At 43.7% G+C, this 27598-nt stretch overlaps 1 protein-coding gene across 1 annotated transcript in view; it reads left to right on the forward strand.

Moving 5' to 3' along the window:
• The window catches only part of VAMP3 (vesicle associated membrane protein 3), a 37011-nt gene extending 9765 nt beyond the window's left edge, over nt 1–27246 (forward strand). Inside the window, exons 2-5 of the mRNA XM_040429911.1 lie at nt 22830–22905; nt 24806–24964; nt 25570–25621; nt 26513–27246. Coding sequence (XP_040285845.1) covers nt 22830–22905; nt 24806–24964; nt 25570–25621; nt 26513–26529 — 304 coding nt within the window. The 3' untranslated portion in view covers nt 26530–27246. The remainder of the gene's footprint in view (nt 1–22829; nt 22906–24805; nt 24965–25569; nt 25622–26512) is intronic.
• Nucleotides 27247–27598: the final 352 nt, after the last annotated feature.

Genomic DNA, 27598 nt, shown 5'->3' on the forward strand with positions numbered 1-27598 from the left:
AATGTGTAGTTTGTTTTACTGCTTTTTCACAAAAATGGCACATGGCATGGAAAAAGTTTTTATGTTGCCACAGTCTTTGCTTTTTTATATTTACATTTTGTAGGAAGTCATTTATAAAAAAAAAAATAATGGTTTTATTATGGTTACAACCACCCTGCCATCCATCAGTGGTGGTCGTGCTTGCACACTATAGGAAAAAGCACTGGCCTCTCTCGTGCCCGCGACTGTGGGAGCGCAGATAGGCTAGTGCGTTTCACTATAGTGTGCAAGCACGACCACCACTGATGGATTGTAGGGTGGTCATAACCATGGAAACGAGCAGTGTCTAATGTAATGGAAAAATGAATTCAGCCAGGAAAGGAGGCAATATGGACAATCACAATACATTAGTAAGTGCCTTGTAATAACTTTCTCTACATAAGTGTCATTTGCTGAAGCGAGACAACCCCTTTAAGGCAGATGGAGTTGCCATGAATTTAACTGAAAAAAGGTCTTTCCGGTTCATAAAAACCTTTTGTTCTTTTATTAAAAGGGAATGGAAGGTTCCTGATGGGGAAACTCTTCATTCCTAGAACCATTAACAGACTACCCTATAATGAAGAGGGTGAAAAGTCACTGCTAGAATGCCCAAACTTAGATGTACCCTCGACAAATGCTTTACCCTTTAAAATCATTAAAAGATCCCATGGACAAAAAAGTTGATGTGTCTAAAAAGATTCTGGGAATCGGTGTCAGTGTTATTTAGACCTAATCTGGCTTAAACTTCAGTGTCCACATCTCTTAAAAGGTGGTTCTTGGTCGAGGGATGCTAGTTCTAAATTTAGGTTATGTATTCTCCCTTTTCATAGAGATCTTTTGTTTGGCCAAGATTTGGAGAAGATTTTACAGAAAGCTAATGATTCTAAAAAATCTTTTCTAGTCAATTCCAGGAAAAGGAAGTATACCTTTTGAAAACGGGGAACTTCTTTCAGTCAAAAAAGGAAAAGAACCAGGCCAGGGAAAACCAAGGGTTCCTTGTTTAATCTCAAAGGTTCTGAAACTCATAACAATGACGCCAGGCTTCAGGTAGGGTGAAGGCTAAAAGTTTTTATTTAACATTGGAAGAAAATTACAGAAAACCCTTGATTTCTGAACACTTTGGGAAAAGTTACATCTCCTTTCGTCTTCCTCCTTAGTTCAGAGCTCTCAAATGCTACAGCAGGCATTGGAGAGTGATATTTTAAAACTAATTGCACTGAAGGCATTAGTGCCAGTTCCTCAGGATCAGTTGGAAATGGGTTATTCAGTTGTATTCCTATTAAAACAGCTAAACGGGTCACATCAAATAAAAATAAATCTAGGAATGAAATAAAGTCCACAATAAACTCCTGAAGGATGGAGTCTTCATAGCTTCTTTTGAACCTTCAGGATGCTTACTACCATGTCCCAGTTTGTCAGGAGGATCAAAAATTCTTCAGGCTTGCAATTCATCTGGGGGGCAGATTTGCCTTTTTTTTAATTCCAGGCTTTACCATTTGGGATAACATCTGCCCAAAGGATATTCACGAAAATAATGGTGGAAGTAGCGGCCCATTTAAGAAGTTCAAATGTGATAATTGTCCCATGCTTGGTCGATCTTCTCACTGTGGGCAGTTCGGCAGCAGGCCCGGAAAACTGTTCTTCGGACTTGCCAGCTTCTGGGTTGGATCATAAACTCCCTGCTCAGAGAGCAGTGTTTCTTGGAATCCTCCTGGATTGCAAACGATAAAAAAGCTTTTTCACTTATCAGAAAACTTTGAAAGTCAGATCAGGTGGATGTCTTTCGGAGTCATCCTTTCTGTTCAATCAGGGAAGCCATGTCACTCCTCGGTACTCTAACCTTGTGTATCCTGGCAGTCAAATGAGCACACTTCCATTCTCAAATTCGGCAGCATACTGTCCTAACAAGCTGGGACAAGAATCTTTGGAAAACAAGGTGTCCATCTACCCGGTAGTGACCCAGTGTTTAAAGGGGTTCTGCAGCTTGTTTAAACTGATTATCTATCCTCTGGATAGATCAGCATCTGATCGGCGGGGGTCCAACACCCGGGACCTCCACCGATCAGCTGTTTGAGAAGGTAGTGGTGCTCCAGCAGGGCCGCGGCCTTCTTACTGTTTACCGCTGGCCCAATGACGTCACGACTAGTATCACTGGACTGGGCGCGGCTAAGCTCCATTCAAGTGAACAGAACTTAGCCGTGCTCAAGCCAGTGATACTAGTCGTGACGTCACTGGGCCAGCGGTAAACAGTGAGAAGGCCGCAGCACTGCTGGAGCGCCGTTGCCTTGTCGAACAGCTGATCGGCAGAGGTCCCGGCTGTCGGACCCCCGTCGATCAGATGCTGGATATCCACTGGATAGATCATCAGTTTAAACAAACTGCATAACCACTTTAAACTGGTGAAAATCCCTAGATCATTTGGAGAAAGGAGTCTCCTGGATAATAAAAGATCTACAGATGCGAGTCAGTGGGGTTGGGGGGCTCACTGACCACTCCCCTGAAAATAACATAAAGACCCAGTCCAGAGAGTCCTCAAATTTGAGTGAGCTGTCTGGAAGATGTTGAAAAATCTTACATTAGAACTAACAGGGAAAGATGTACAGATAGGATCTGATAACCCTTCAGTTGTAGCATATCTAAACCACTAAGGAGGTACCAAAAGTATGGCCTTTTTTTATAAAGCAGGGTCCATCCAGGGGAGTGGAGACTCAGCGATATAAGTCTTCCATCAAGTAACTAAGACTGTGGATTCTCAGGTAGATCTCTTTGCTTCAGCCAAGAACATGAAGCTCTTGATATTTTTCTCTCCGTCCCAACAGGTGAATGGGGATGGATGCGGCCTCTACGAAAAGGAAAAACTTAAAGGGAACCTGCTTTTACCATTTTAAGCTGTCACCATCGCTATGTTCACTAAAGTACCTTATTTCCAGCAGTCTTCTTTTTACTTTATTTCGTTTTGTCCTTTTGATATAAAAGCCCTTTTTATGATATGCTAATGAGGGTCCAAGGTGCCCAGAGGGGCGTTTTTTTTTCCCTCTCCGGTGCCCAGTGACGCCCCCCTGCAGTGCCCAAGAATGCCTCCTGATCGGCCGGAAAACTCGCTTAGGCGCAGTACCGCCTGCGCGATCATCAACCTCCTGAGGGCAACAGCCTCAAAAGTCTCACTGGGCATGCGCCGAGCCCAGTGATGTAACCTGAGCGCTGTTGCCCTGAGGAGGTTGATGATCGCGCAGGCGGTACTGCGCCTGAGCGAGTTTTCTGGCCGCCGACAGGAAGAAGGACGGGGCATTTCTAGAAGGTAGACTATGACGTGGGGAGGGGGCGGAACCGTTTGCCGGGCTGTGGGAGGTTATTTCAGGATTAGGAGGCGTTCTTGGGCACTGCAGGGGGGCGTCACTGGGCTCCGGAGAGTAAAAAAAAACGCCCCTCTGGGCACCTTGGACCCTCATTAGCATATCATCAAAAGGGCTTTAATATCAAAAGGACAAAATGAAATAAAGTAAAAAGACGACTGCTGGAAATAAGGTACTTTAGTGAACATAGCGATGGTGATAGCTTAAAATGGTAAAAGCAGGTGACAGATTCCCTTTAATTACTCTTTGGTAATTTCCTTTCCTTGAGTCCTCCACAACAGCACACTATGTGGAATCCTTCATATCAATGGGTCCGCAAAATAAAACTGAAGTTACTCTGTGCATTCAGTTTCTATATGTCTGTTCAGCAAAAAATAGAACATGTCCTATTAATGTCCGCGTTACGGACAAGGATAGTACTGTTCTATTAGGGGCCAGCTGTTCTGTTCTGCAAAATTACAGATGACGTCTGTGTGCATTCCGTATTGTTTGCGGACCGCAAAATACATACGGTTGTGTGCATGAGCCCTAAGGGAAAGATCTGCACCTGTTCTGTGTTTTATAGCCTCCCCTGGTTTTCGCTCACAATCGCTGATGGAAATCACTGACTGAACACTGACTGTAAATAAGGCACAATGCTGTTGTGGAGTACTCAAGAAAAGGAAATTACCAGTTAGGTCTTATGCACACGACCGTTCCGTCTTTTGCAGTCTGCAAACCGTGGATCTGAAAAAAAACGGAAGCCTCCCGTGTGCCTTCTGCAATTTACGGAACGGGCGGCCCATTGTAGAAATGCCTATTGTCCGCAAAACGGACAAGAATAGGACATGTTATTTTTTATTTTTTTTGCGGGGCTACGGAACAGAGCAACAGATCAGACAGCACAGTGCTGTCTGCATCTTTTGCGTCCCCGTTGAAGTGAATGGTTGGTTGGTTCCGCATCCGAGCAGCGAAAAACTGCGGCTCGGATGCGGACCAAAACAACGGTCGTGTGCATGAGGCCTAAGAGTACGTTTTCTCATGCCACTGTCATGGGCTCTGTTCAGAACATCCCTCAACAGTTCCTTCATATGTGATGAAAAGAATAGCACAATATGCAGCACTTATTTTCCTGTCAAAATGACAGACTCCAAATTTGGATCCTTGATGGATGACTATTACTTATAAAATCTCCTCCTGTGATGTAAACGTTCTTTTATCTTCAAGCCCAGACCGCCATGATGACTTCTTCCAGCCACATCTTGTCTCTGCAGAGTTTGCCACACAGACATCTTATGTTCCTGACTTTTCCATCGTCCTCCCCACTTTCTCAACACATACTCCCTATTCTAGTGTCCGCACGGTGGCATCCAGTGGCCACCCTGAATACTGTGCCCGCTGTGCTCCCCAATGCTACCAAATGCATCTCTGCAGAAACAGAACCCCTGAAAATATTACAGAAATATTACCTCTTAAAGGGAACCTGTCACCTGCAAAACGCATATTAAACCGACCACAGTACCTTACAGTATCCCCCAGTGCGTTGCTAATCATATTTTTCTTTGCTCTTTGCGTTTCTTCATACTTGTTAAAAACGCTGTTTTAATGTCGGTTGGCGCTGTCTCCGAGTCAGGCTTGAAGTCAAGGGGGCAGCGGCCTCCTTGCTTCAAGTAAAGCTAAGCCCGCCCCTTACCCCTCCTCTACAATTAGATGGACATGCTAGATGGATCCTCACTCACCCGCCTACGTTTTGCTGACTGTGGATGCTCCGGACAGTTTGATTGCGCGCCCGGCCGTCATGCTGTAACAGGCAGCGTACAGCGCATGCGCTAGAAGAGCGCGATCCCGGCAGCATGTCCATCTAATTGTAGAGGAGGGGTAAGGGACGGGCTTAGCTTTACTTGAAGCAAGGAGGCCGCTGCCCCCTTGACTTCAAGCCTGACTCGGAGACAGCGCCAACCGACATTAAAACTGCGTTTTTAACAAGTATGAAGAAACACAAAGAAAAATATGATTAGCAACACACTGGGGGATACTGTAAGGTACTGTGGTCGGTTTAATATGCGTTTTGCAGGTGACAGGTTCCCTTTAAATAATTACAACACAGTGCCTTCAAAGATTGCCACTGACCGACACAGTTCTGCAAACCTGGTGTTGCACAAAAATAATGTAGACAAGCTGATACTGTGCCAGGGCGTCCCCCACTGTAATAAGTCCTCTCAGAACTAAGTCCCATCAATAATAGAAATTCTCGGTCAGAGTTTTTCATAGGATCTTTCATAGTGTGATTTAGATGCCCAGTGTCCTAGGAACCTGAGGCATATCTTAAACATATGTTGTGGTCCTGTGGGGGTCTACATATAATATGAAGATCTGTGTTTTTAGGTTCCGCAAAAATTACATGGTTTTGTGATTCCCAGGACTCCATTGGTTGGACTTTTAGAATATGTACAGAATCTGCAGGTTATGGATGGTCGGTAGCAGGCGATAGCTAAAATATGGGACTTAACACACACAATAATTGCACAATACTGGCTTCAGCCTACCTATCATATAATATTGCTGTGGGGGGGGGGGGATCATTGTAAAGGGTAACACTTAGTAAATGTTCAAAGCAATTGAATTACTACATGGCAAGCCCAGGATTGGCATCTCCAGCGTTGGTAAGGGCGTGAATGTGGGATACAGCAGATTTCAGTGTCTTTGTGGAGAGGAAGGCGTCCCTAGATAATATTGGAAGATAGGTGGTACCTAGTAATGGGCATACTGTAGATATTGCTCGCTTGTACCGAGCTGGGGACACTGCACGGAGGGGGGTGGGGGCTCATATTAAAGGTTTAATTTTTGTCGTGTACTTGTACTGTATATACTGTACCATTGATATATTTGAAAAACTTAATAAAAACTGTTTGTTTAAAAAATGGTAATAATTTGCCTCCAGTGGTAATAATTTCCCCCCCAGAGTGCCCACATTAGTCATAGTGCCTTCCATAGCAGTAATAATGCCCCCATAGCTCCTCTTGTAGTAATAATAACCTCCTAGGGCCCAAAGTAGTAATGTTTCACATTCAGTGATTTCCATTGGTGATTCTGAGCCCAAACCAGGATTGGAGCCTCCACAGACATAAGGTATAAGGGAAAGATCTGCACCTGTTCTGTGTTTAGAGCTGCACCTGGTTTTGGCCCCAAATCACTGATGAAAAACAGACGTGTGAATGAGGCAGCATGGGTACAGTACAGAGGATTTACCCACCAAGGGGCACGGCTTATATAATCAAACGGCACAGAAAACAGACTATATTAGTGCCGTATAGTAATCTTACATACACATTAGTCACATCTAGCCAAAAAGTGGCCAACTCCTTAAAGATTTTGATGATGATAAAAAAAGTCTAGGTGTAGAGCCAACAATAACCCCTTAAGTACTGGGACCATTTTTGGTTCTGCATTTTCGCTTTTTCCTCCCCACGTTCCAATAGCCGTAGCTTTAACTTTTCGTTCATATAATCATGTGAGGGCCTATTTTTTGAGGGGCAAGATGTGTGTGTGTGTGTGTGTATATATATATATATATATATATATATATAATTTTTTTTTTTCTTTGAATGGCACCATTTACTTTACCATGTCATTGAAAAGCAGGAAAAACATTTGTAGTTAAATTTAAAAAAAAAAATTCCACCAAGGTTTTGGGGGTTTTGACATCAGTGTTCACTGTGTTCTAAAATTGACATGTCGTCCTTATTCTGCGGCTTAATGCGAATACGGCGATACCAAAGTTGTATAGAAAAACATTAGAAATTATTATTATTTTTTTTTTCTTTGAATCACCATTTTTTTTGCCAGCTATAATTTTTTTATTTCTGCTCACAGAGCTGTATGTGGGCTTGTTTTTTGCCGGGAGGGAGGTGACTAAAAAAATCGTGGCACCTGAGGAGATGGCGGAGTTCGGTGGGCTTGCCATTCCCAGTCAGTGCGGCTGTATGATACAGCAGGCACCCACCACATATGGAGCGGGCTCACCGCAGCAGCCTACTCCATACATTTCCTCTACTAGTGTGACGTACGTCATGGTGGTTGGAGGGGTGAAGGCCCTTTTACATGGGCCAAGGACTGGGGAAATCCTGAATTCTTGATTTCCTTGTGTAAAGGTACGACCGATCACCCGACAAGCATTCATCAGGTGATTGCATCAGCACATAAAATCGTTTTCTGCCTTATTGTCTGGGGTAAATGGGGCTCTACTGCCCACAAGCTTTGAATCTGCATGAGGAAGTCCTCCCCATACGTAGGAAGTGTTTGCTGCCTGTAAATCCAGCTATCGCCTCTGCTGATGATTAGGTTTCGTGAGCAGAGGTGATGGCTAGATTTACATGCAGCTAATCTTCTCCTCTGTATGGGGACCGCTGCTGTGTAAACGGGGTCATCTGCTGCTCATGCAGAATGGTTTTAGGTGCAGTCGCCCGATTCGTTCGTTTACACATTTGAATTGGCCGGTGTGCAGTTACCGCCATGACTGCATCTTTCATGCAGCAACATCATACTTGCCAACAGTTCTGAATTTGCAGTATTGTCCATAATTTTCAGAGACAATCTCTGCAAGTTTGGGCTGTCCTGTACTGAAAAATGGGTGAGGCTTATGTGAGCCCCACCCATAAATGGGTGTCTGTCTTGTTTGGCCATTACCAGGGCAGAGCCTATTTGTCTCAAATTTACCAACCACAAAGTTGTTTAATTTTCACCTAAAATCCTAGTGTCTCAATAATATACAATGAGGGAGATTTATCAAAACTGGTGTAAAGTAGAACTGGCTTAGTTACCCATACCAACCAATCAGATTTCATCTTTCATTTTCCAAAGGAGCTCTGAAAAATGAAAGGTGGAATCTGGTTGCTATGGGCAACTAAGCCAGTTCTACTTTACACCAGTTTTGATAAATCTCCCCCATTGTCCTGTATAAAAAGTGCAGCTAATAACAATGTGTATGTATGGGGATGAATGATCGTAATGACAGCGGTGATCATTGCTGTGTGTAAATGCAGCAATGAATGTTCCTCATTGCCCGCCCTCAGCCTATGCCCTAAATCTCTCAATTGGGAATACCTCTTTAGGTGTTATTGCAGCCCTTGGTTCAGTACGACTGTGTCCTTCAGACAAAAGATTGTTGGACCCTGCTATAAGCATTATTGGCCCCAGTTTAGCCATGGGAACGCCTGAATGAGGTGGAGGTACACAAGTATAATATGCTTGGGATCTCAAACTGGAAAAGTTGTAAAAGGCCTTGAAGCCTACGTGAGCTTTCTCCTCTACTGGGTCATCATCAGTGCTGGACTATGTGGTGTGTGTTCTGTCTACTTAACACCAGAGGGCAGTATTGCTTCAGTCATTCTAGGGTTCAAGAGCTAAACCTCACATTATAAATGTCATTGACTCTCACGTGCCTTACTGTATCATTTCTCCCCCCCATATTTGAGAATTTGTAGTTTGATAGATTGACTAAGGGAAGATGGTCTGAGATGCGGCAAAATTATTTAGAGGTGTGCACTTCCTAATAGTTCTTCTGCTATTAGACAAAATTGATTCGCAGGAAGCTGTGGCAGTGGGTGACTGCAGCGGTCATGTCTCGTATACGGGTAGATCACTGCTGCAGTTTATAATCGAGCAGTAGCAGGACAACCAAACCAGCAGCCCATAGAACGATGCTGGAGAAAGCGGTATGGGTAGCTCTCAAAGGCATTATCCCTTGGAAAATATTACAATGCAATGAATAGAGCTTTTCAATTATGTAGTATTACAATATACATGCAATAACTTAAAAAAAAAAAATTGTACATTACATTTTCCTCTCTTGTAGCGCCCCCTTTTTTTCCTTCTTGGCCCACCTTCTCCTTCATTCAGAGGCGGACTGACATGCTCAATAGCTTTGCTGCTTTCTTCCTCGCTGCAGGTGTAGTGATCTCATAGTGGATTGGCTGAGACACCTTACATTCATTCATCACGATTTCTAAGTTCCTACAGATGTATAGCTACGGTATATCTTTCTCTGGACAAAAAGAAATTGGGGGGGCATAATGTTCGATATGTGTCTCTGGGGTTATAGGTACTATTTTCTATGCAGGGGAAGAAGGGGTTAACTGATAATTTCAGTGCTTCCTGGGAGATGCAGGTGCTTGAGCTACTGCCCACCCGCAGAAGGTGAAGAAAGTGCTCCACATAAAGCCTCAATTACACGTCAGTGATTTCCATCAGTGATTCTGAGCCCAAACCAGGTGCGGCTCTAAACACATAACAGGGGCAAATCTTTCCTTTATACCTTATGTCTGTGGAGACTCCAATCCTGGGTTTGGCTCAGAATCACTGATGAAAAACACTGATGTGTGGAATGAGGCTTAAGGGTAAATGAGTAAGGGGTGTTTTTTTTGTTTTGTTTTTTCAATTTGTTGGGATAACACCTTTTAACCACTTGCCGCAACGCCGAAAGGAGTCATCGCGGCGGCTCCCCCAGGCTACGCTAACGCCGATTGGCGTCATCTCGCGTGAGCCGAGATTTCCTGTGAACGCGCGCACACAGGAACGGAAGGTAAGAGAGTGGATCTCCAGCCTGCCAGCGGCGATCGTTCGCTGGCAGGCTGGAGATGTGATTTTTTTTTAACAGCGTCTAATATACCTGCTACCTGGTCCTCTGGTGGTCCCCTTTGTTTGGATCGACCACCAGAGGACACAGATAGCTCAGCAATATGTTGCACCAAGCACCACTACACTACACCCCCCCCCCCCTTGTCACTTATTAACCCCTTATTCACCCTTGATCACCCCTGATCACCCCATATAGACTCCCTGATTACCCCCCTGTCATTGATTACCCCCCTGTCATTGATCACCCCCCTGTAAAGCTCCATTCAGATGTCCGCATGATTTTTACGGATCCACTGATAGATGGATCGGATCCGCAAAACACATACAGGCGTCTCCCTGGAGCCTTCCAGGGGGGGTGATCACCCCATATAGACTCCCTGATCACCCCCCCTGTCATTGATCACCCCCCCTGTCAGGCTGCATTCAGATGTCCGTATGATTTTTACGGATCCACGGATACATGGATCGGATCCGCAAAACACACATGGACATCTGAATGGAGCCTTATAGGGGGGTGATCAATGACCAGGGGGGTGATCACCCCATATAGACTCCCTGATCACCCCCCTGTCATTGATCACCCCTCTGTAAGGCTCCATTCAGACATTTTTTTTGGCCCAAGTTAGCGGAAATTTTTTTTTTTTTTTTCTTACAAAGTCTCATATTCCACTAACTTGTGTCAAAAAATAAAATCTCACATGAACTCGCCAAACCCCTCACGGAATCCAAATGCGTAAAATTTTTTAGACATTTTATATTCCAGACTTCTTCTTACGCTTTAGGGCCCCTAGAATGCCAGGGCAGTATAAATACCCCACATGTGACCCCATTTTGGAAAGAAGACACCCCCACGTATTCCATGAGGGGCATATTGAGTCCATGAAAGATTGAAATTTTTGTCCCAATTTAGCGGAAAGGGAGACTTTGTGAGAAAAAAATAAAAACAATTTCCGCTAACTTGTGCCAAAAAAAAAAAAATTCTATGAACTCGCCATGCCCCTCATTGAATACCTTGGGGTGTCTTCTTTCCAAAATGGGGTCACATGTGGGGTATTTATACTGCCCTGGCATTTTAGGGGCCCTAAAGCGTGAGAAGAAGTCTGGGATCCAAATGTCTAAAAATGCCCTCATAAAAGGAATGTGGGCCCCTTTGCGCATCTAGGCTGCAAAAAAGTGTCACACATCTGGTATCGCCGTACTCAGGAGAAGTTGGGCAATGTGTTTTGGGGTGTCATTTTACATATACCCATGCTGGGTGAGATAAATATCTTGGTCAAATCCAACTTTGTATAAAAAAAATGGGAAAAGTTGTCTTTTGCCGAGATATTTCTCTCACCCAGCATGAGTATATGTAAAAAGACACCCCAAAACACATTGCCCAACTTCTCCTGAATACGGCGATGCCACATGTGTGACACTTTTTTGCAGCCTAGGTGGGCAAAGGGGCCCACATTCCAAAGAGCACCTTTAGGATTTCACAGGTCATTTACCTACTTACCACACATTAGGGCCCCTGGAAAATGCCAGGGCAGTATAACTACCCCACAAGTGACCCCATTTTGGAAAGAAGACACCCCAAGGTATTCCGTGAGGGGCATGGCGAGTTCCTAGAATTTTATATTTTTGTCACAAGTTAGCGGAAAATGATTTATTTTTTTATTTTTTTTCCTTACAAAGTCTCATATTCCACTAACTTGTGACAAAAAATAAAAACTTCCATGAACTCACTATGCCCATCACGAAATACCTGGGGGTGTCTTCTTTCCAAAATGGGGTCACTTGTGGGGTAGTTATACTGCCCTGGCATTCTAGGGGCCCAAATGTGTGGTAAGAAGTTTGAAATCAAAATGTGTAAAAAAAATGACCAGTGAAATCCGAAAGGTGCTCTTTGGAATATGGGCCCCTTTGCCCATCTAGGCTGCAAAAGTGTCACACATGTGGTATCTCCGTATTCAGGAGAAGTTGGGGAATGTGTTTTGGGGTGTCATTTTACATATACCCATGCTGGGTGAGAGAAATATCTTGGCAAAAGACAACTTTTCCCTTTTTTTTTTTTATACAAAGTTGGCATTTGACCAAGATATTTCTCTCACCCAGCATGGGTATATGTGAAATGACACCCCAAAACACATTCCCCAACTTCTCCTGAGTACGGAGATACCACATGTGTGGCACTTTTCTGCAGCCTAGGTGGGCAAAGGGGCCCACATTCCAAAGAGCACCTTTCGGATTTCACCGGTCATTTTTTACACATTTTGATTTCAAACTCCTTACCACACATTTGGGCCCCTAGAATGCCAGGGCAGTATAACTACCCCACAAGTGACCCCATTTTGGAAAGAAGACACCCCAAGGTATTCGCTGATGGGCATAGTGAGTTCATAGAAGTTTTTATTTTTTGTCACAAGTTAGTGGAATATGAGACTTTGTAAGAAAAAATAAAAAAATTATCATTTTCCACTAACTTGTGACAAAAAATAAAAAGTTCTATGAACTCACTATGCCCATCAGCGAATACCTTAGGGTGTCTACTTTCAGAAATGGGGTCATTTGTGGGGTGTTTGTACTGTCTGGCCATTGTAGAACCTCAGGAAACATGACAGGTGCTCAGAAAGTCAGAGCTGCTTCAAAAAGCGGAAATTCACTTTTTTGTACCATAGTTTGTAAACGCTATAACTTTTACCCAAACCATTTTTTTTTTTTTTTTTACCCAAACATTTTTTTTTTATCAAAGACATGTAGAACAATAAATTTAGAGAAAAATTTATATATGGATGTCGTTTTTTTTGCAAAATTTTACAACTGAAAGTGAAAAATTTCATTTTTTGCAAAAAAAAATAGTTAAATTTCGATTAATAACAAAAAAAGTAAAAATGTCAGCAGCAATGAAATACCACCAAATGAAAGCTCTATTAGTGAGAATAAAAGGAGGTAAAATTCATTTGGGTGGTAAGTTGCATGACCGAGCAATAAACCGCTAAAATTGTGGAGTGCCGATTTGTAAAAAAGGGCCTGGTCTTTAGGGGGGTATAAACCTGTGGTCCTTAAGTGGTTAAAACATTTGGGGGCTCGCCATAGATTTTTAATTATCTTGGACAACCTATTACCCTGATAACTATAACTGGGTCTCCCCTGGATGTCAGTTACAGTGGAAAAGTCCCCAAAAAATTAGGGGGGGGGGGGGGGGAATAACTCCCGCACCAACGCCCTGTGTATTTCTGATCACCGCCGCACGTTGGGCGGTGATCGGAACAGATTTCCTGCTAAAATCATTCAGCAGGCACTCTGTAACAATGCTAAAGGGGGGTCCTGTGTGCTGTCCGCATCCGTTTTGCGGACAAGAATAGGCATGTCTACAATGGGCCGCCCGTTCCGTTCCGCAAATTGCGGAAGGCACACGGGCGGCTTCTGTTTTTTGCGGATCTGCAGTTTGTGGACCGCAAAAAAAACAGAACTGTCATGTGCATGTAGCCTTAGGGAAAGGTTAGATTAGGCAGGGAGACTGAGGGGTAGTTTTAGGGAAAAAAAGCTTTATTTTTGGGCTTCACCCTTTTATTTTATTTATTTTTTATATTTGTGTGCGTGCGCTGACTCTTGGCGTCCGCCTACTGTTAGCGCATCGCCCACCCCACCGCTGATCAGCTTAAATTTTTGGGGGCTTTAATTTTATTTTTAAATAAATATTATAAATATTTATTTATAAATAAAGATTATAAATATTTTTTTTCTGTTAGGTTTAGGGTGGGTTAGGCCTTGTTCACATCAGCGTTCAGCCTTTCTGTTCTCCTGCTCCGCTATAGGAGCAGGAGAACGGAAAGGACGGATTCGGGTAATAACTGAGCCGAGCGGAGCCTACAGACCCCATAGACTATAAATGGGGTCCGTTAGGTTTCCGCTCAGAAGATTATTTTGGAGCGGAGACAAAAGTCCTGCATGCACAACTTTTGTCTCCGCTCCAAAATCATCTTCTGAGCGGAAACCAACGGACCCCATTTATAGTCTATGGGGTCCGTAGGCTCCGCTCGGCTCAGTTAAGTGCCGAATCCGTCCTTTCCGTTCTCCTGCTACTATAACTGAGCAGGAAAACGGAAAGGCTGAACGCTGATGTGAACTAAGCCTTAGGGTAGTGAACGTGAACACTTGTCCCCCCACCACACACTCACACTAAATAAAGTTTTACACACAAACACACGCACACACACTCCCCTATGGCCCGCCAGGCGTTCTCAGCCAAGGAGGCATACGCCCTGCTTGTCTCTGACTCAGAGAGCCCCAGTGAGGACGAGGATGACCCCACTTTCCTCTTGTCACCCGCGTCCTCCTCATCTAGTGAAGATGATGAACCCCCCCCCCCCCCAAGGCGGCAGAGACGCTGCCAGGTGGAGCCAGGGGACCCCCATGCCAGGGACCCTGTGGCCCACACTAGTATGAGCCGCCCTGGGGCTCGTACTAGTTTTCCGGTCCACCTGAGCCCCCTACCGGTGAACTTGTCTGGTGTACCCCAGAGGACTTTGAACCCGTGATTCCTGACTTTGTTGGCCAACCAGGAATCCAGATTCCCACACTGTATATGACTCTCTCTTTTTTTTTTTTTTTTTTAAGTACCTCGGGAACTGGAGGCGCCCGGATCTTCCATGGCCAACACTTTCCAGGTGTGGTCCCCCATACTGGAAAGAAGGGACGGTACCAAAAAAAGTGCAGTGTGCAGGAGGGGGATACGGAAGGCTACCACCACTCAGTGTGACACGTGCCCCGATCATCCGGGCCTCTGCATTGACTGTTGCTTCAGGGAGTACCACACTTCCATGGAGTACTAAATTTATAATCCCCCTTCCCCAATTTTAATTCTATTTGGCCAGACAATCGCCCAGGGGGGAAAAAAAAAACTGTCTCTCAGACTTTGGAGACGCTAAAACAAAATTTAAATTTTTCTTTCAAAAGTGATATCTTGTAAAACTAAAAGAATAGTATACATATTAGGTATCGCCACGTCCGTAAGAACCTGAACTATAAAAATACCACAAGACCTAACCCTTCAGATGAACAGAATAAAATAAACTGTGCCAAAACAGCTATTTGTTTTGCAAACTTTTCCATTTTAATCCTTTTTTTTTTCCCATTTAACAAAGCAAGGGTTAACAGTCAAACAAAACTCTATATATTTATTGCCCTGATTCTGTAGTTTACAGAAACGCCCCATATGTGGTCGTAAACTGCTGTATGGCCAGGGTGCACAAGGAAATGTAATGAGCGCCATATGGTTTTTGGAAGGCAGATTTTACTGGACTGTTTGTTTGTTTTTTACACCATGTCCCATTTGAAGCCCCCCTGATGCACCCCTAGGGTAGAAACTCCATAAAAGTGACCCCATCTAAGAAACTACACCCCTCAAGGTATTTAAAACTGATTTTATCAGGGTTAAGGAATTAATTTGCACTCCATGGCAGCGGTGCAGCTCTGTTGTCTATAGAAGCAACCCTGTTAAAAATTTAACTTCTGGCCCCTGCGGCAAAGCTCGTACTGGGTCCCTTGCAAGGACTCTGCAGTGTGTGTGTGTGTGTGTGTAAAATGTATATCTCCAGTACAAGTCTCATGATCTAGTCACCTCTGCGCTGACCACTATAGTCCACTCTTCTCGTCTTTTGCCTTCAGGGGTGGACTGGGAACTTAGTGGCCCTGGAAACAAACCTAAACATGGCCCCATACTGTAGGCAGGTCCAAATTGACAAAAGGCAAAACTGACAGGAAAAAATGAGTTGGTTGCATACCTTGCTGGCGGCCGTGACAAGTGCTTGGACAGCACCATAAGCATCGGCCCACCAGGAAATTTCCCTGTAGGGTCTATGGCCAGTCCGCACATCTAGGAAATGATCCCAATGATAACATTGTAACCAGGTTGTCGCACAAAGACCCCTCCAGTTCATATAGTCTCTCTTGATGAATGGCTACCATGTCACCCCCCTCGCTGAGAAAACCACCTCCAGCCCTGCTCAGAATCTTTTCTTGTCCTACAGACCAGCTTGGTCCAGGCTCGGACTTCTTGGCACCCCTCTCCATCACACTCTCGGATATTTGTATTTCCAGGCGTTATGCTTTTTAGTCAGGTGTTCTCCCCCTCTGTTCTTGGTTTTCCGTCTGCACTAATTGCCTACTGTCACCAGTCTGGGACTGTGTCTCTAGCTGGAGCACGTGGAACATAGTGCTTTAATGGGTGTTCTCTGTTTCAGAAATGTACACGTGAAACCTGGAGGGATCGGCCAGGAGACTTAGAGATTTACATATGGAACAGGCTGAACTGTACTTGGCTTTGTTTCAGAGGTTTCAATGAAAACTCCTCTGAACTGTTGCGTAATGCGACGGCGCGACGATCTGTAACCTCCTGTACATTAGCCTGCAGCCACACACTGCTGTACTGCTCCTCCGTATGTAAGTCATCAGATGCTCAATGCTTCTCTGGAAGGGGAAGGATGTAAGCTCCTATGACAAGATCTCTACTGCAGTGTCCTCCAGCCTACTCTTGTGACTGGTAGGCAGCTACTAAGACAGTAGGGTAGCTTTTCCAACACTTTTGAGGTTGTATGTTTGTCCTGAACTTAGCTTTAGCGGTAGAAGTGGCAGCAACTTTCCTGACTTGAGTCAGTCCCAGTCCTATCCAGACGCAGCTTTAATTTGGGGTGCACAAGTGGCCTGCACTTTGGATGCATTGAGAACTTCCACACTGTGCCTGTTTTCCCCAACCTCGTATGAAATACAAAAAAACTTCAAGTACATCTGACTATTGGCCTGCATTAATAATGTATACATTCTTGCAATGCTTGATGCTAATGAGATGAAGTAAGCGGCTTTGATGTAACCTGTTGGGCAAGAATTTTACAACCTTCCTCTGAACATTTAGTTTCCGTGTACTTGGTGCCAAGCCAGCACTTCCCTCCCCGTGGGTATACTGTAGCTGGGCATAGTACAGTAGACATGTGCTGCAGTTATGTAAATGTACAGTACATGGCTGGGCTCCATCACACCTTGTACTATACAGGGCTTGGTGTGTGGGGAGTTATTGTAATTTCTACCTCTACTGGTTGGAATTCCCTGCACCACATCATACTGGCAACATGATAACATAGTTTATAAGGCAGAAAAAATACATCTGTCCATCCAGTTCGGCCTGTTATCCTGTAAGTTGATCCAGAGGAAGGCAAAAAAAAAAACCCAGTGAGGTAGAAGCCAATTTTCCCAACTTAAGGGGAAAAAAATTCCTTCCTGACTCCAATCAGACTAACTCCCTGAATCAACGACCCATCTCTAGTAACTATAGCCTGTAATATTTATTACACTCCAGAAACACATCCAGGCCCCTCTTGAATTCCTTTATTGTACTCACCATCACCACCTCCTCAGGCAGAGAGTTCCATAGTCTCACTGCTCTTACCGTAAAGAATCCTCTTCTATGTTTGTGTACAAACCTTCTTTCCTCCAGACGCAGAGGATGTCCCCTCGTCACAGTCCTGGGGATAAATAGATGATGGGAAAGATCTCTGTACTGTCCCCTGATATATGTATACATGTAGTTATTAGATCTTCCCTCCCCCCCCCCCCCTTTTTTATTTTTTTATTTTTTTTTTATTTTTATTTTTTTTCTAAAGTGAATAACCCTAATGTTGATAATCTTTCAGGGTTCTGTAGTTGCCCCATTGCAGTTATTACTTTAGTTGCCCTCCTCTGAACCCTCTCCAGCTCTGCTATGTCTGCCTTGTTCACAGGAGCCCAGAACTGTACACAGTACTCCATGTGTGGTCTGACTAGTGATGTGTAAAGTGGTAGGACTATGTTCTCATCACGGGCATCTATGCCCCTTTTGATGCAACCCATTCTCTTTTTGGCCTTGGCAGCAGCTGCCTGACACTGGGTTCTACATGTCAGTGTTACCCAGTGTTTTACCATTTAGTATGTACTGGTGACTTGTATTATTCCTTCCCATGTTAATAACCTTACATTTGTCAGTGTTAAACCTTCTCTGCCCAAGCCTCCAATCTATCCGGATCCATCTGTTGCAGTATACTGACCTCACCTGCAAAAATGTATATTTTACTGTGCAAGCCTTCTACAAGATCATTAATAAATATATTGAAGAAAATAGGGCCCAATACTGACCCCTGAGGTACTCCACTAGTGACAGGGACCCAATCTGAGTGTGTACCATTAATAAGCACCCTCTGTTTTCTATTACTGAGCCAGTTACTTGCCCACATACAGACATTTTCTCCCAGTCCAAGCATTCTCATTTTATATGTAACAGGAGGGATAGTTTAAGTGGCACTACACACTGATTTCCTCTTTATAGTACTCCCATATGGGTGTGCTGGCAGTCACTCAATTGGCAACAAGGGTGCATAGATTCACAACCTGGCGGTGCTCCACTGTATAGACTGTTATAGAAAACAAATATGTGCGGCTTTGAGGAAAAGCAAAAAGATGCAGTGGCACTCACCATAAGTTGCAGTTCTTCTTTATAAATTTCACAGCTGAGATAAAATGTAAAAGAACAGACAGCAGCAGGTGGACATAATGTACTTGCAGTGCAAAGGGATTGCGGCGACGGCCGTTTCGCGCGTACAGTGCTTTGTCGGGCCAGCAAATACTTAATTCTCTTAGGATACGGGGGTGCATGCCATCTGGTCCTGGCGATTTGTCTATTTTAAGCTGTACTTCTTCCTGGGTCAGACAGGCTACTTTTAATGGGGAATTTACTTTTACATTCTGCATTTCATCTCAGTTTATTTTCTTCAGTGAATACAGTGGGGGAAAAAAAAGTAATAGCTTTGCTTTCTCCTCATCACTCTCTGCAATTCCCCCCTGTAACTCTGTAGAGGGCCGACGCCTTTAGATTTATACTTTTTACCATTTATATAATAAAGAACTTTTTAGGGTTCTCTCTTTGGCAATTTAATCTTGGTCTGCTTTAATTTAATATATAATAGTTTTTCAGTGCTTCCTCACTTTTTATTTTTTTATTTTTTAAATGCTTTCTGTCATTTATTGTTTTCTTTACAGTTCTATTTATCCACATTGGTGGTTTCTTGTTCCTTAACCTTTTATTCCCATAAGGTATGTACCTCTCACAATTAGATTTTAGGATGCTTATAAAAATATCCCATTTTGTGGCTGTATTTTTATTTTTGAGGACTTTGTCCCAGTTAGTTAGGCCTATGGCCTCTCTTAGTTGGCTACATTTATTAGTAGTAGTATTAGTATTTTTGTTCCTTCCTGAAGAAATACTCTTTTGAATGATAATTGGAAGGTTATTACTTTATGGTCACTATTTCCTAGGTGTCCCCCGACCTGCACATCTGTTGTTCTGTCAGGTCTATTGGTTAATACTAAGTCCAGTATGGCCGTCCCTCTAGTCGGGTCCTGATCCAGTTGGGAAAGGTAATTGTCTTTGGTTATTGCCAATAACCTGTGCTTTTTGAGAGATACAAGTTTCAGTTTCCCAGTCTATATCTGGGTAGTTAAAGTCTCCCATAATAACCACCTCATTATGATTTGCCGCCTCATCGGTCTCGTTTAGCAGCAGATTTTCTGTGGACTTTGGTATATTAGGTGGTTTATAATAAACTCCTATTAGTATTATTGCCTCCATGTATTTATACCCACAGTGACCTCACATGTTTATGTCCCTCACTTATATCTTCTCGGACTGTGGGCTTTAGACAGGACTTTACATAAAGGCAGATCCCTCCCCCTCTCCGGTTTTAACAATCCTTTCTAATGTCTGTTATTCCACTATGTCATAGTCCTCCACACATATCACTAATTCCAGTTCACCAGTTTTATTAGTCAGGCTACTGGCATTAGTATACATACAATTTGGAGGTTTATGTAATTTTTTTTTTTTTTTTTTTTTTACCCTACGGCTTTCCTTCTGAACTGTTCTAGTTCCTCCCCAGTCCCAGTCCAATTACCTCGCCCCGGTCTCTTTCTGCACTATCTTCCCATCCTATAACATAATTACCCCAGTCTCTAGTTTAAACACTCCTCCAACCTTCTAGCCATCTTTCCCCCCAACACAGCTGCCCCTTCCCCATTGAGGTGCAGCCCATCCCTACGATAGAGCCTGTAGCTGACCGAAGAGTTGGCCCAGTTCTCCAGGAACCCAAACCCCTCCTTCCTACACCAGTTATTGAGCCACTTGTTAACCTCCCTAATCTCCCGCTGCCTTCCTTGTGTGGCTCATGGTACCGGTAGTATTTCGGAAAACACTACCTTTTTGAGGTCCTTGCCCTAAGCTTGTGACCTAAATCCCTAAAATTATTTTTAAGGACGCTCCACCTACCTCTAACTTTGTCGTTAGTTCCAATATGGACCATGACTGCTGGATCTTCTCCAGCCCCTCCCAGTAATCTGTCAACCCGAACCGCGATGTGTCGAACTCTAGCGCTAGGAAGACAACACACTGTTCAACGATCCCGGTCTTTGTGACAGATCGCCCTATCTGTACCCCTGATAATTGAGTCTCCCAGTACCAGCACCTGTCTGGCCTGCCCTGCTCTCCTGGTCCCCTGCTTACTGGAGCTGACATTTCCCTGACTGGCAGAGGAAGGGTCCGGCTGCAGCAGTGCTCTCCCTGAACTGACATTCCCCTCATCTGCCAACCGTGCAAACTTGTTGGGGTGTGTCAGATCAGGGCTAGCCTCCCTGGCACTCTTCCCCGCTTTCTAACTGTTATCCAGCTAGCTACCTCGCTACCACCCTCCCCCACATCTACCCCATAGAGTGCTTGCTCAGTGAGCAGCAAACTCTTTTCCAAATTGTCAACACTTCTCTGTGTTGAAACTCACCCGTTTAGACACTGTGTGATTCCAAGCGGGCGATTTTGCTCACATTTTTAACAAAGATACGCACCCTCAAACGGCTGTTCCAGGACTGCATACATTTAGACAAGATGTGCACTGGACTGCGCTGTCAATAATGGAACACGTACTAAGTAGGGATTACGCAAGAAAAGAGAAAAAAATACCATATGTTGAAGTGAAAAGAATCTAACTTACTTTAGTCCCCTCCAAAAGTCCCTGAATCTCAAGTCACGTAATCTAAAGTCACAAACTTAATACAAACACACACTGGAAATCAAACATGCGAAAGTTCACAAACTCTCAAACCAGACAGCTTCTTTTTTTTTTTTTCCCCTCTGGATTCAAAGGACTGAGCTGCCCTCAAGACTGGCTATTTAACTTCTCCTAATTAGATAGCCACACCCTAATTACTCGCCTGTGCAACACCCTGGAGAAGGAAGAGAAAAAAAATTTCATCACAGTATACTCTCAGCTGCTATGAAATAAACCTGGCAGCAAAAGCAAGTCACAGTGTATAAACTAGACTACGCTGCTCTGACTTGTTAGGGAGTACAATAAGGTCAGGCACAGCCACTCAGCAATGCACACAAATTAATTTAGCTCTCACAGATACTCACGTAATCTAAAGTCACACACTTGATACAAACACACAGTGCAGCTCTCAAACCAGTCTGCTTTTTTTTTTTTTTTCCTTCCTGGATTCAAAGGGTGATCATGTGAACAGCTAGATTCTGCCACTAGCTCAGAATGCCACAAAAATGCTTAATCGTTGTACAGTATGGGCAGTTGTGCCCACTGCACAAGCCACCAGACTTGCTGATTAGGGCCAGCATCCATCTTGCAGTATATGCCAGAGGTTGAAGGGTCACGTGACTCTGTTCAGACTTTGGGCACAGATCACTTTCTGATTTTTAAGTAAAGCTGTTCTGATGAATTTATATGCTGTTCCATCATGCTCTGCATGCGTCGGGGCCTTCACCTGCCTCTTGGGCATGCTGATGATATGGGTGTGGTAGTGGAGGCATAAGAGACTTCTCTATTGCACTCAGAACTATTGTGGAGGTACTAGGCAGCAGAATAAGGGCTCATGCACACAAACCTATTTTTTGTCCGTTCCGTGTTTTGCGGCCCGTACGGACCCATTCATTTTAATGGGGCCACAAAAAAACGGAGATGACTCCGTGTGCATTCCATATCATATGTCCGCAAAGATTGTCCTATTGTCTATTTTGTGGACAAGGACAGGGATTGTTACAATGAATCTGCAAAAAAAGAGGATGCATCACTCGGATATTATCTGTGTGCATGAGCCCTAATGAATATGCTTGTGGTTAGTAAATGGTGGCATACAGTAATGGCATATTTCAAAGCGGTCAGCAACTTGGCATCACTGGAAAACTTCATTGAAGCTAAAACACTGGGTGAAATAAGTGTGTATTCAATAACAGACACTTCCATTTGTATCTTATGGCATATCATAGCCTCAAAATCAATGCATTTTTTTGGAAAACTTCTTAATTAAAAAGCTTATAATTTTGTGCCTACAGCTCCTATGTAATCCTTGGTGCTTGCATGGTGGCCAAGTACAAACAAATCTAGTAATCCCCCTCCATTATATCTAGTCCCTACATACGGAAACCTAGCAGGGAAAAGGGGACAAATGGATGGCAAATCTGACTGTAGGATCAGACCACACATGGTTTGTTTGTAGTCTGTTACAATGGACATACACAGGTCCACCTCGGAGAAGTATGCACAAAGCAATCTTCAATTTAGATGGATTGTAATTTTAAAAAAAATTGGTTGCAGAGTTGTACATATCGGATGGAGCCAGGTAAGTTGATGCCGCATGTTCATAGCCAACTCTCTACCTCATTCATTGGGTTTTACTTCTGTACAGATATAACCAGACATTTGCCATTGGGAGAATACATTTTTTATTTTTTTTATCTAATTTTAAACCGCTGCATTTCTAATCCTTTGGTTCTTTCAGGTCATCCCCTGCAGCATCCGGTGATGGTGCGAGCAGTAACCGGCGCCTCCAGCAGACACAAGCTCAGGTCAATGAGGTGAGCATTCGGTTCATCTGCTCCAATACATTAATGGCTGTCCTGCAAAATAGATCATGTGTGCAAACCACGGGACAGCGACTTAATTTCAGCCCGTTGATGATTTACTGCCGTCATCTACATCCTAATTTATTTTGAAGCGTATGGCGGTGCTTGTAGAGGGGTTAATGTGCCTGACGTCAGCCATAGAACAATATTATTTCAGTCACTTGATTGCTGTGTCAGAGGGTAATGGCATTGTCACGCTGCAAGTATCTCCTCGGCAGTGTTCACAGACCTAGTTCTGATGGACGCTTTATTTATCCAGCATCAAAGCAGATAATTCATGCAGAGAATGGGTTTCCGGCAAACGTCTATTTTTGGCCATCGCTTTTGTCCAGTTTTCTCTGCGTCTATGTATTTTTATTATTTATTTCTCACTGTGTGTCAGTGGCTTGAAATACTACTCCAGCCCCGTGTCCTGCAGCTCCAAATTACTCTTCTCCTTTTCTTCAAGCCAATTACCGTACCCTTCCTCAAGCTGTGCTTCAGCTGATCATATTGATTCAGAGTCGAGGGACAGAGATTTTGAAGAATGGATTTTCCCATTCATAATTTTCAGAATGACTTTTTGCAGGAAGTAATTTCTTTTGTTGGCAGTTTTTTTTATTTTTTTGTCAACCTTTCAGTGCTGTACTGCAAAGCTTAGGGTACTTTCACACTAGTGGTGTTCGATTTCGGCTGGCAGTTCTGGCAACGAAACTGCTTGCCGGATCCGGCAAACCGTATGCAGATGGAAATAGTTTTTTTTCCGGATCTGTTAGACAGATCCAGTGAAAAAACAGATCCGGCAACGCGGCAATTTTTGGAACACTTGGTACCGGATCAGGCATTAATACATCTCTATGGAAATTAATGCCGGATCCGGGAAGTGTGGTAGTGCTCCAGGATTTTGTCCGGTCAAATACCGTACAAGGAACGGAAGACATCCTGATGCGTACTCAACGGATTGCTTTCCTTTCAGAATGCATAAGGACAAAACTAATGCGTTTTTGTTTCCGGTATTGAGACCCTTTACCGGATTTCAATACCGGGAAAGAATAACTCTAGTGTGAAAGTACCCTTAGGGTTCAGTGCATGACCTCAAGTTTCTAATCACAAGAGAGCCTTGCTGTAACTGCAGGTTATAAATGGGAAATGGGCAAAGATGTTAGTTTTGGAAGAAGTTATGCTTGAAGCGGTGCCATATCCTCAGACTCGCTCATGTCTGTAGAATGGAGGCCTGCTACCACATCAAAGCGTCCGCTTGAATGCAAAGCTGGCCGGGATTCCAGAAACGGCCAAGCTCACTGTGCTACTGTTGAGGTAACACTTATCCACTTTTATGGGATCTATGGAAAAAATGTAGCACCGCACGCTTGACTATTTCCATAATCCTGGCCACCTCTGCATTCATTTCCAGACAGAGGCCTCCATTCTTGAGATAGGTGCTGGTCCCAGAAATGACACCTATATCCGTCAACTGATTATGGCACATCCTCTGGATAGTCCCCATTCTGTTGCTGAAGCTTGTTACAAAGCTCCAAATCCCCTGCATAGACATGGGGGAGAATTTATTAAGACCAGATTTCAATACGCTAGGCTTACTTTACACCACTACTTTTAAACACTGTCTAGTGGGGTATAAAACATGTAATAAATTTGGTGCAAGGCATATACACCAGTTTTTGTCCTCCCATTGTGCCAGGAGTCTGGTGCATTATGTGTATTACAGTTGGATAGACCTATTGGTTCTTTTATTCTTGTATTGCCTTTTTAGTGTTCTTTTTATTTTTTTATTTTTATGTCCAAAAAAAGGTTTTGGAAATTAGTCTTCATGCAGTGTGTTGGAGTGGTCACTATGTTTCTCTTAAATCGTTAGGTGGTTGACATCATGAGAGTCAATGTGGACAAAGTCCTGGAGAGAGACCAGAAACTTTCTGACCTGGATGACCGAGCAGATGCTTTGCAGGCTGGTGCCTCACAGTTTGAGACCAGCGCGGCCAAGCTGAAGAGGAAGTACTGGTGGAAGAACTGTAAGGTAACATTCTCTTGGGCGATCAAGGAATTGCTGGTAACTGCACTGCCTGCAGTAATAGTACATGGAAGATGGAACAAGCTTCCTCCTCATCTGATGCACTGGTCCAAGCAATCCAAGAAGGAGGGAAGGAATGTTTGTTCCTCAGACAGGCTGCTGGTTCTTATGTCTAATAAAGGACGTGGTGACTGATCACTTATTGAGGCTGGGAGAACATGGAGAGCTCACTTGGTATGCTGATAATTAGAAGCTAGCACAGAACTGTGAGCTGGCAGTGCACTGCTCCCGATTTGTGGGAGAACAGTCTTTGCCTACACATTCTGGATCAGAGCTCATGAAAAACTGCAAATTAGAGATGGCGCCAGGGAGAGGGATGAGAGTATGAGTGCTGCTGAAAATCACATCATGCAGGTGTCTGTGGTCAGAAGTACTGTAGTTAGAATTCAAGCACACACATCATGGCTTATTCTAAAAATGTATCTGGGATGATCGGTACATTTTTATGCAATCATTATCCCACAGGCTGTAAAGTAAAAAAATATTTAGTGTCCGCAGGCAATGTCCTGTTCATAGAGGTTCCCTCATACTAACTGTGCTTCTCTCTACAGATGTGGGCAATATTAATTGCAGTCATTGTGATCATCATCATTATTATCATTGGTGAGTACAAAACTTGGACAGTAGGATGACTTTGAACAAAATGATATTAGGCTATGTCTACACGACGACATTTGTCACGCGACATTTTGTTGCACCAATGTCGCGCGACAATTTTTATAATGGCAGTCTATTGTATCGCACTGCAACATACTGGATTTTTCTGCGACTGTTGCGTTGCAGTCGCTGCATGTTGCAGTGCGACACCATAGACTGCCATTATAAAAATTGGCGCGCGACATTGGTGCAACCAATGATTCTACTTTATAATACTGTGGTTTGGGAGGGGGGGGGGGGGGGGTTGGTGCACTGTGCAACCAATGAATATAGTTTACGCCTGCGTTTGTATTCAGGCATACACTATATTCATTGGTGGTGCAGTGGCCACAGCCCCTGCTATCAGCCCATTGGTGGCAGCGGCACAGAAGGGAGGGACTGCCTCCTTCTCCCCTGTGCTGTTGAGAAGATCTTTTTACTACAAAACGACAGTGACAACTTTAAGACACTGATTTTGAAGTAAAAAGATCAGAGCGGCACGGAGCATTATCAATCATTTTCAGGCATCCGCTCGTGTGAAACATCCCTTAGTTCCTTTTCAGATGTCTTCAGCCTAGCACCCTCGTCTGCATTACACCACTTCCATTGACATCGATAAGCTGTATGTGCAAAGCCTAAAAATAGTCCGCCCTCTGGATTTAGTTATGGCCTTTACCTGGACGGTCTTGCTAATAGCAGGGAATGCCAAATGGTGAACCTTCCCCATTATCTGGATATGCTTCTGGGAATGGATTTTCAGAGTTAACTCTCAAAGAAATACTCGGCACTGTTGTGTCTGCGTGTATATTAATGCTTATAATATACTTTTTGTGAGCAATTTTCATTTATTTCTTGCAGTGTGGAGCGTGTCCTGATGTCCAGACCACTGCTAGATGTCAGCTGAAGTTGGCCTACATGACGACGCAGCTCACCATATCCAATCTGCTGTAACCAGGAGTCAATATTCTGATGTCCAATTCTTTTTATTAGTTTAGGATTGTGTTCTGTTTTTTTGTGTTTTTTTTGCATTTCTTGTTCAGAGTTAAGTGCCTTTTCTGAAATATTGTACCCTCCATATTTTAAATGCTATTTAGGACATTCTGCACAGTCTTAACACAACTTGTTCACCCTCTTGTTCGTGCTTTGGTGATTATATATTATAATTTAATTATTTTTGTTATCTTCAGTCAAAAATAACCTGTGAGTCAAATATTTGACAAACAGCCAGCCTCCCTGCCAGGGCTTATGCCAGCTCTCCTGATATGTCTTTATTACAAATACTTGAATTCCCCATGGTATAGCTATTCTGGGGCATGATGTTGTTGGTGGTTTAAGCTCTTTATGTACACATTAGTGTATTGTTGGCTGAACCCGCTGAGAGTGGTGGGTTCGGCCAACAGTCTAATGCTTTTGGGGAGTTCCGAAAAGATGTTAGGGGGGAGAAGGATCAGGCAAAATTTATATTTGTTCTTCCTAGAGATAAGCCACCACCACTAGTAGTGTCTGGGAGTGACGTTCTGCCCTCTTAGGGTACTTTCACACTAGCTGTTTTTCTTTTCCGGTATGGAGTTCCATCACAGGGGCCCAATATCTGGAGAGAAAAAAACTGATCAGTTTTATCCTAATGCATTCTGAATAGAGAGCATTCCATTCAGTTTTCTCTCCAGCCAAAAATACTGAACACTTGCCGGATCTGTCATTAAAATTGCAGCATTGACGGATCCGTTCTTCCGGTCCGCGCATGCGCAGACCTGTAAATCTGTGGGAAAAAAAAAACTCTGCTGCAAGTGTGAAAGTACCCTTAATATACATAGATGTTTAGCCAAGTCAAACGTGTATTTGTATGGGGGAGTCAGGAGAGAGCTGGCGGCTGAACTATCGTTTGCTATTGAATCAGCTGATCATTAAAGAGGTTATCAAACTCTTTTTAACGGGTGAACTATC

Source organism: Bufo bufo, chromosome 1 (genome assembly GCF_905171765.1).
Source record: "Bufo bufo chromosome 1, aBufBuf1.1, whole genome shotgun sequence".
NCBI classification, from domain to species: domain Eukaryota; kingdom Metazoa; phylum Chordata; class Amphibia; order Anura; family Bufonidae; genus Bufo; species Bufo bufo.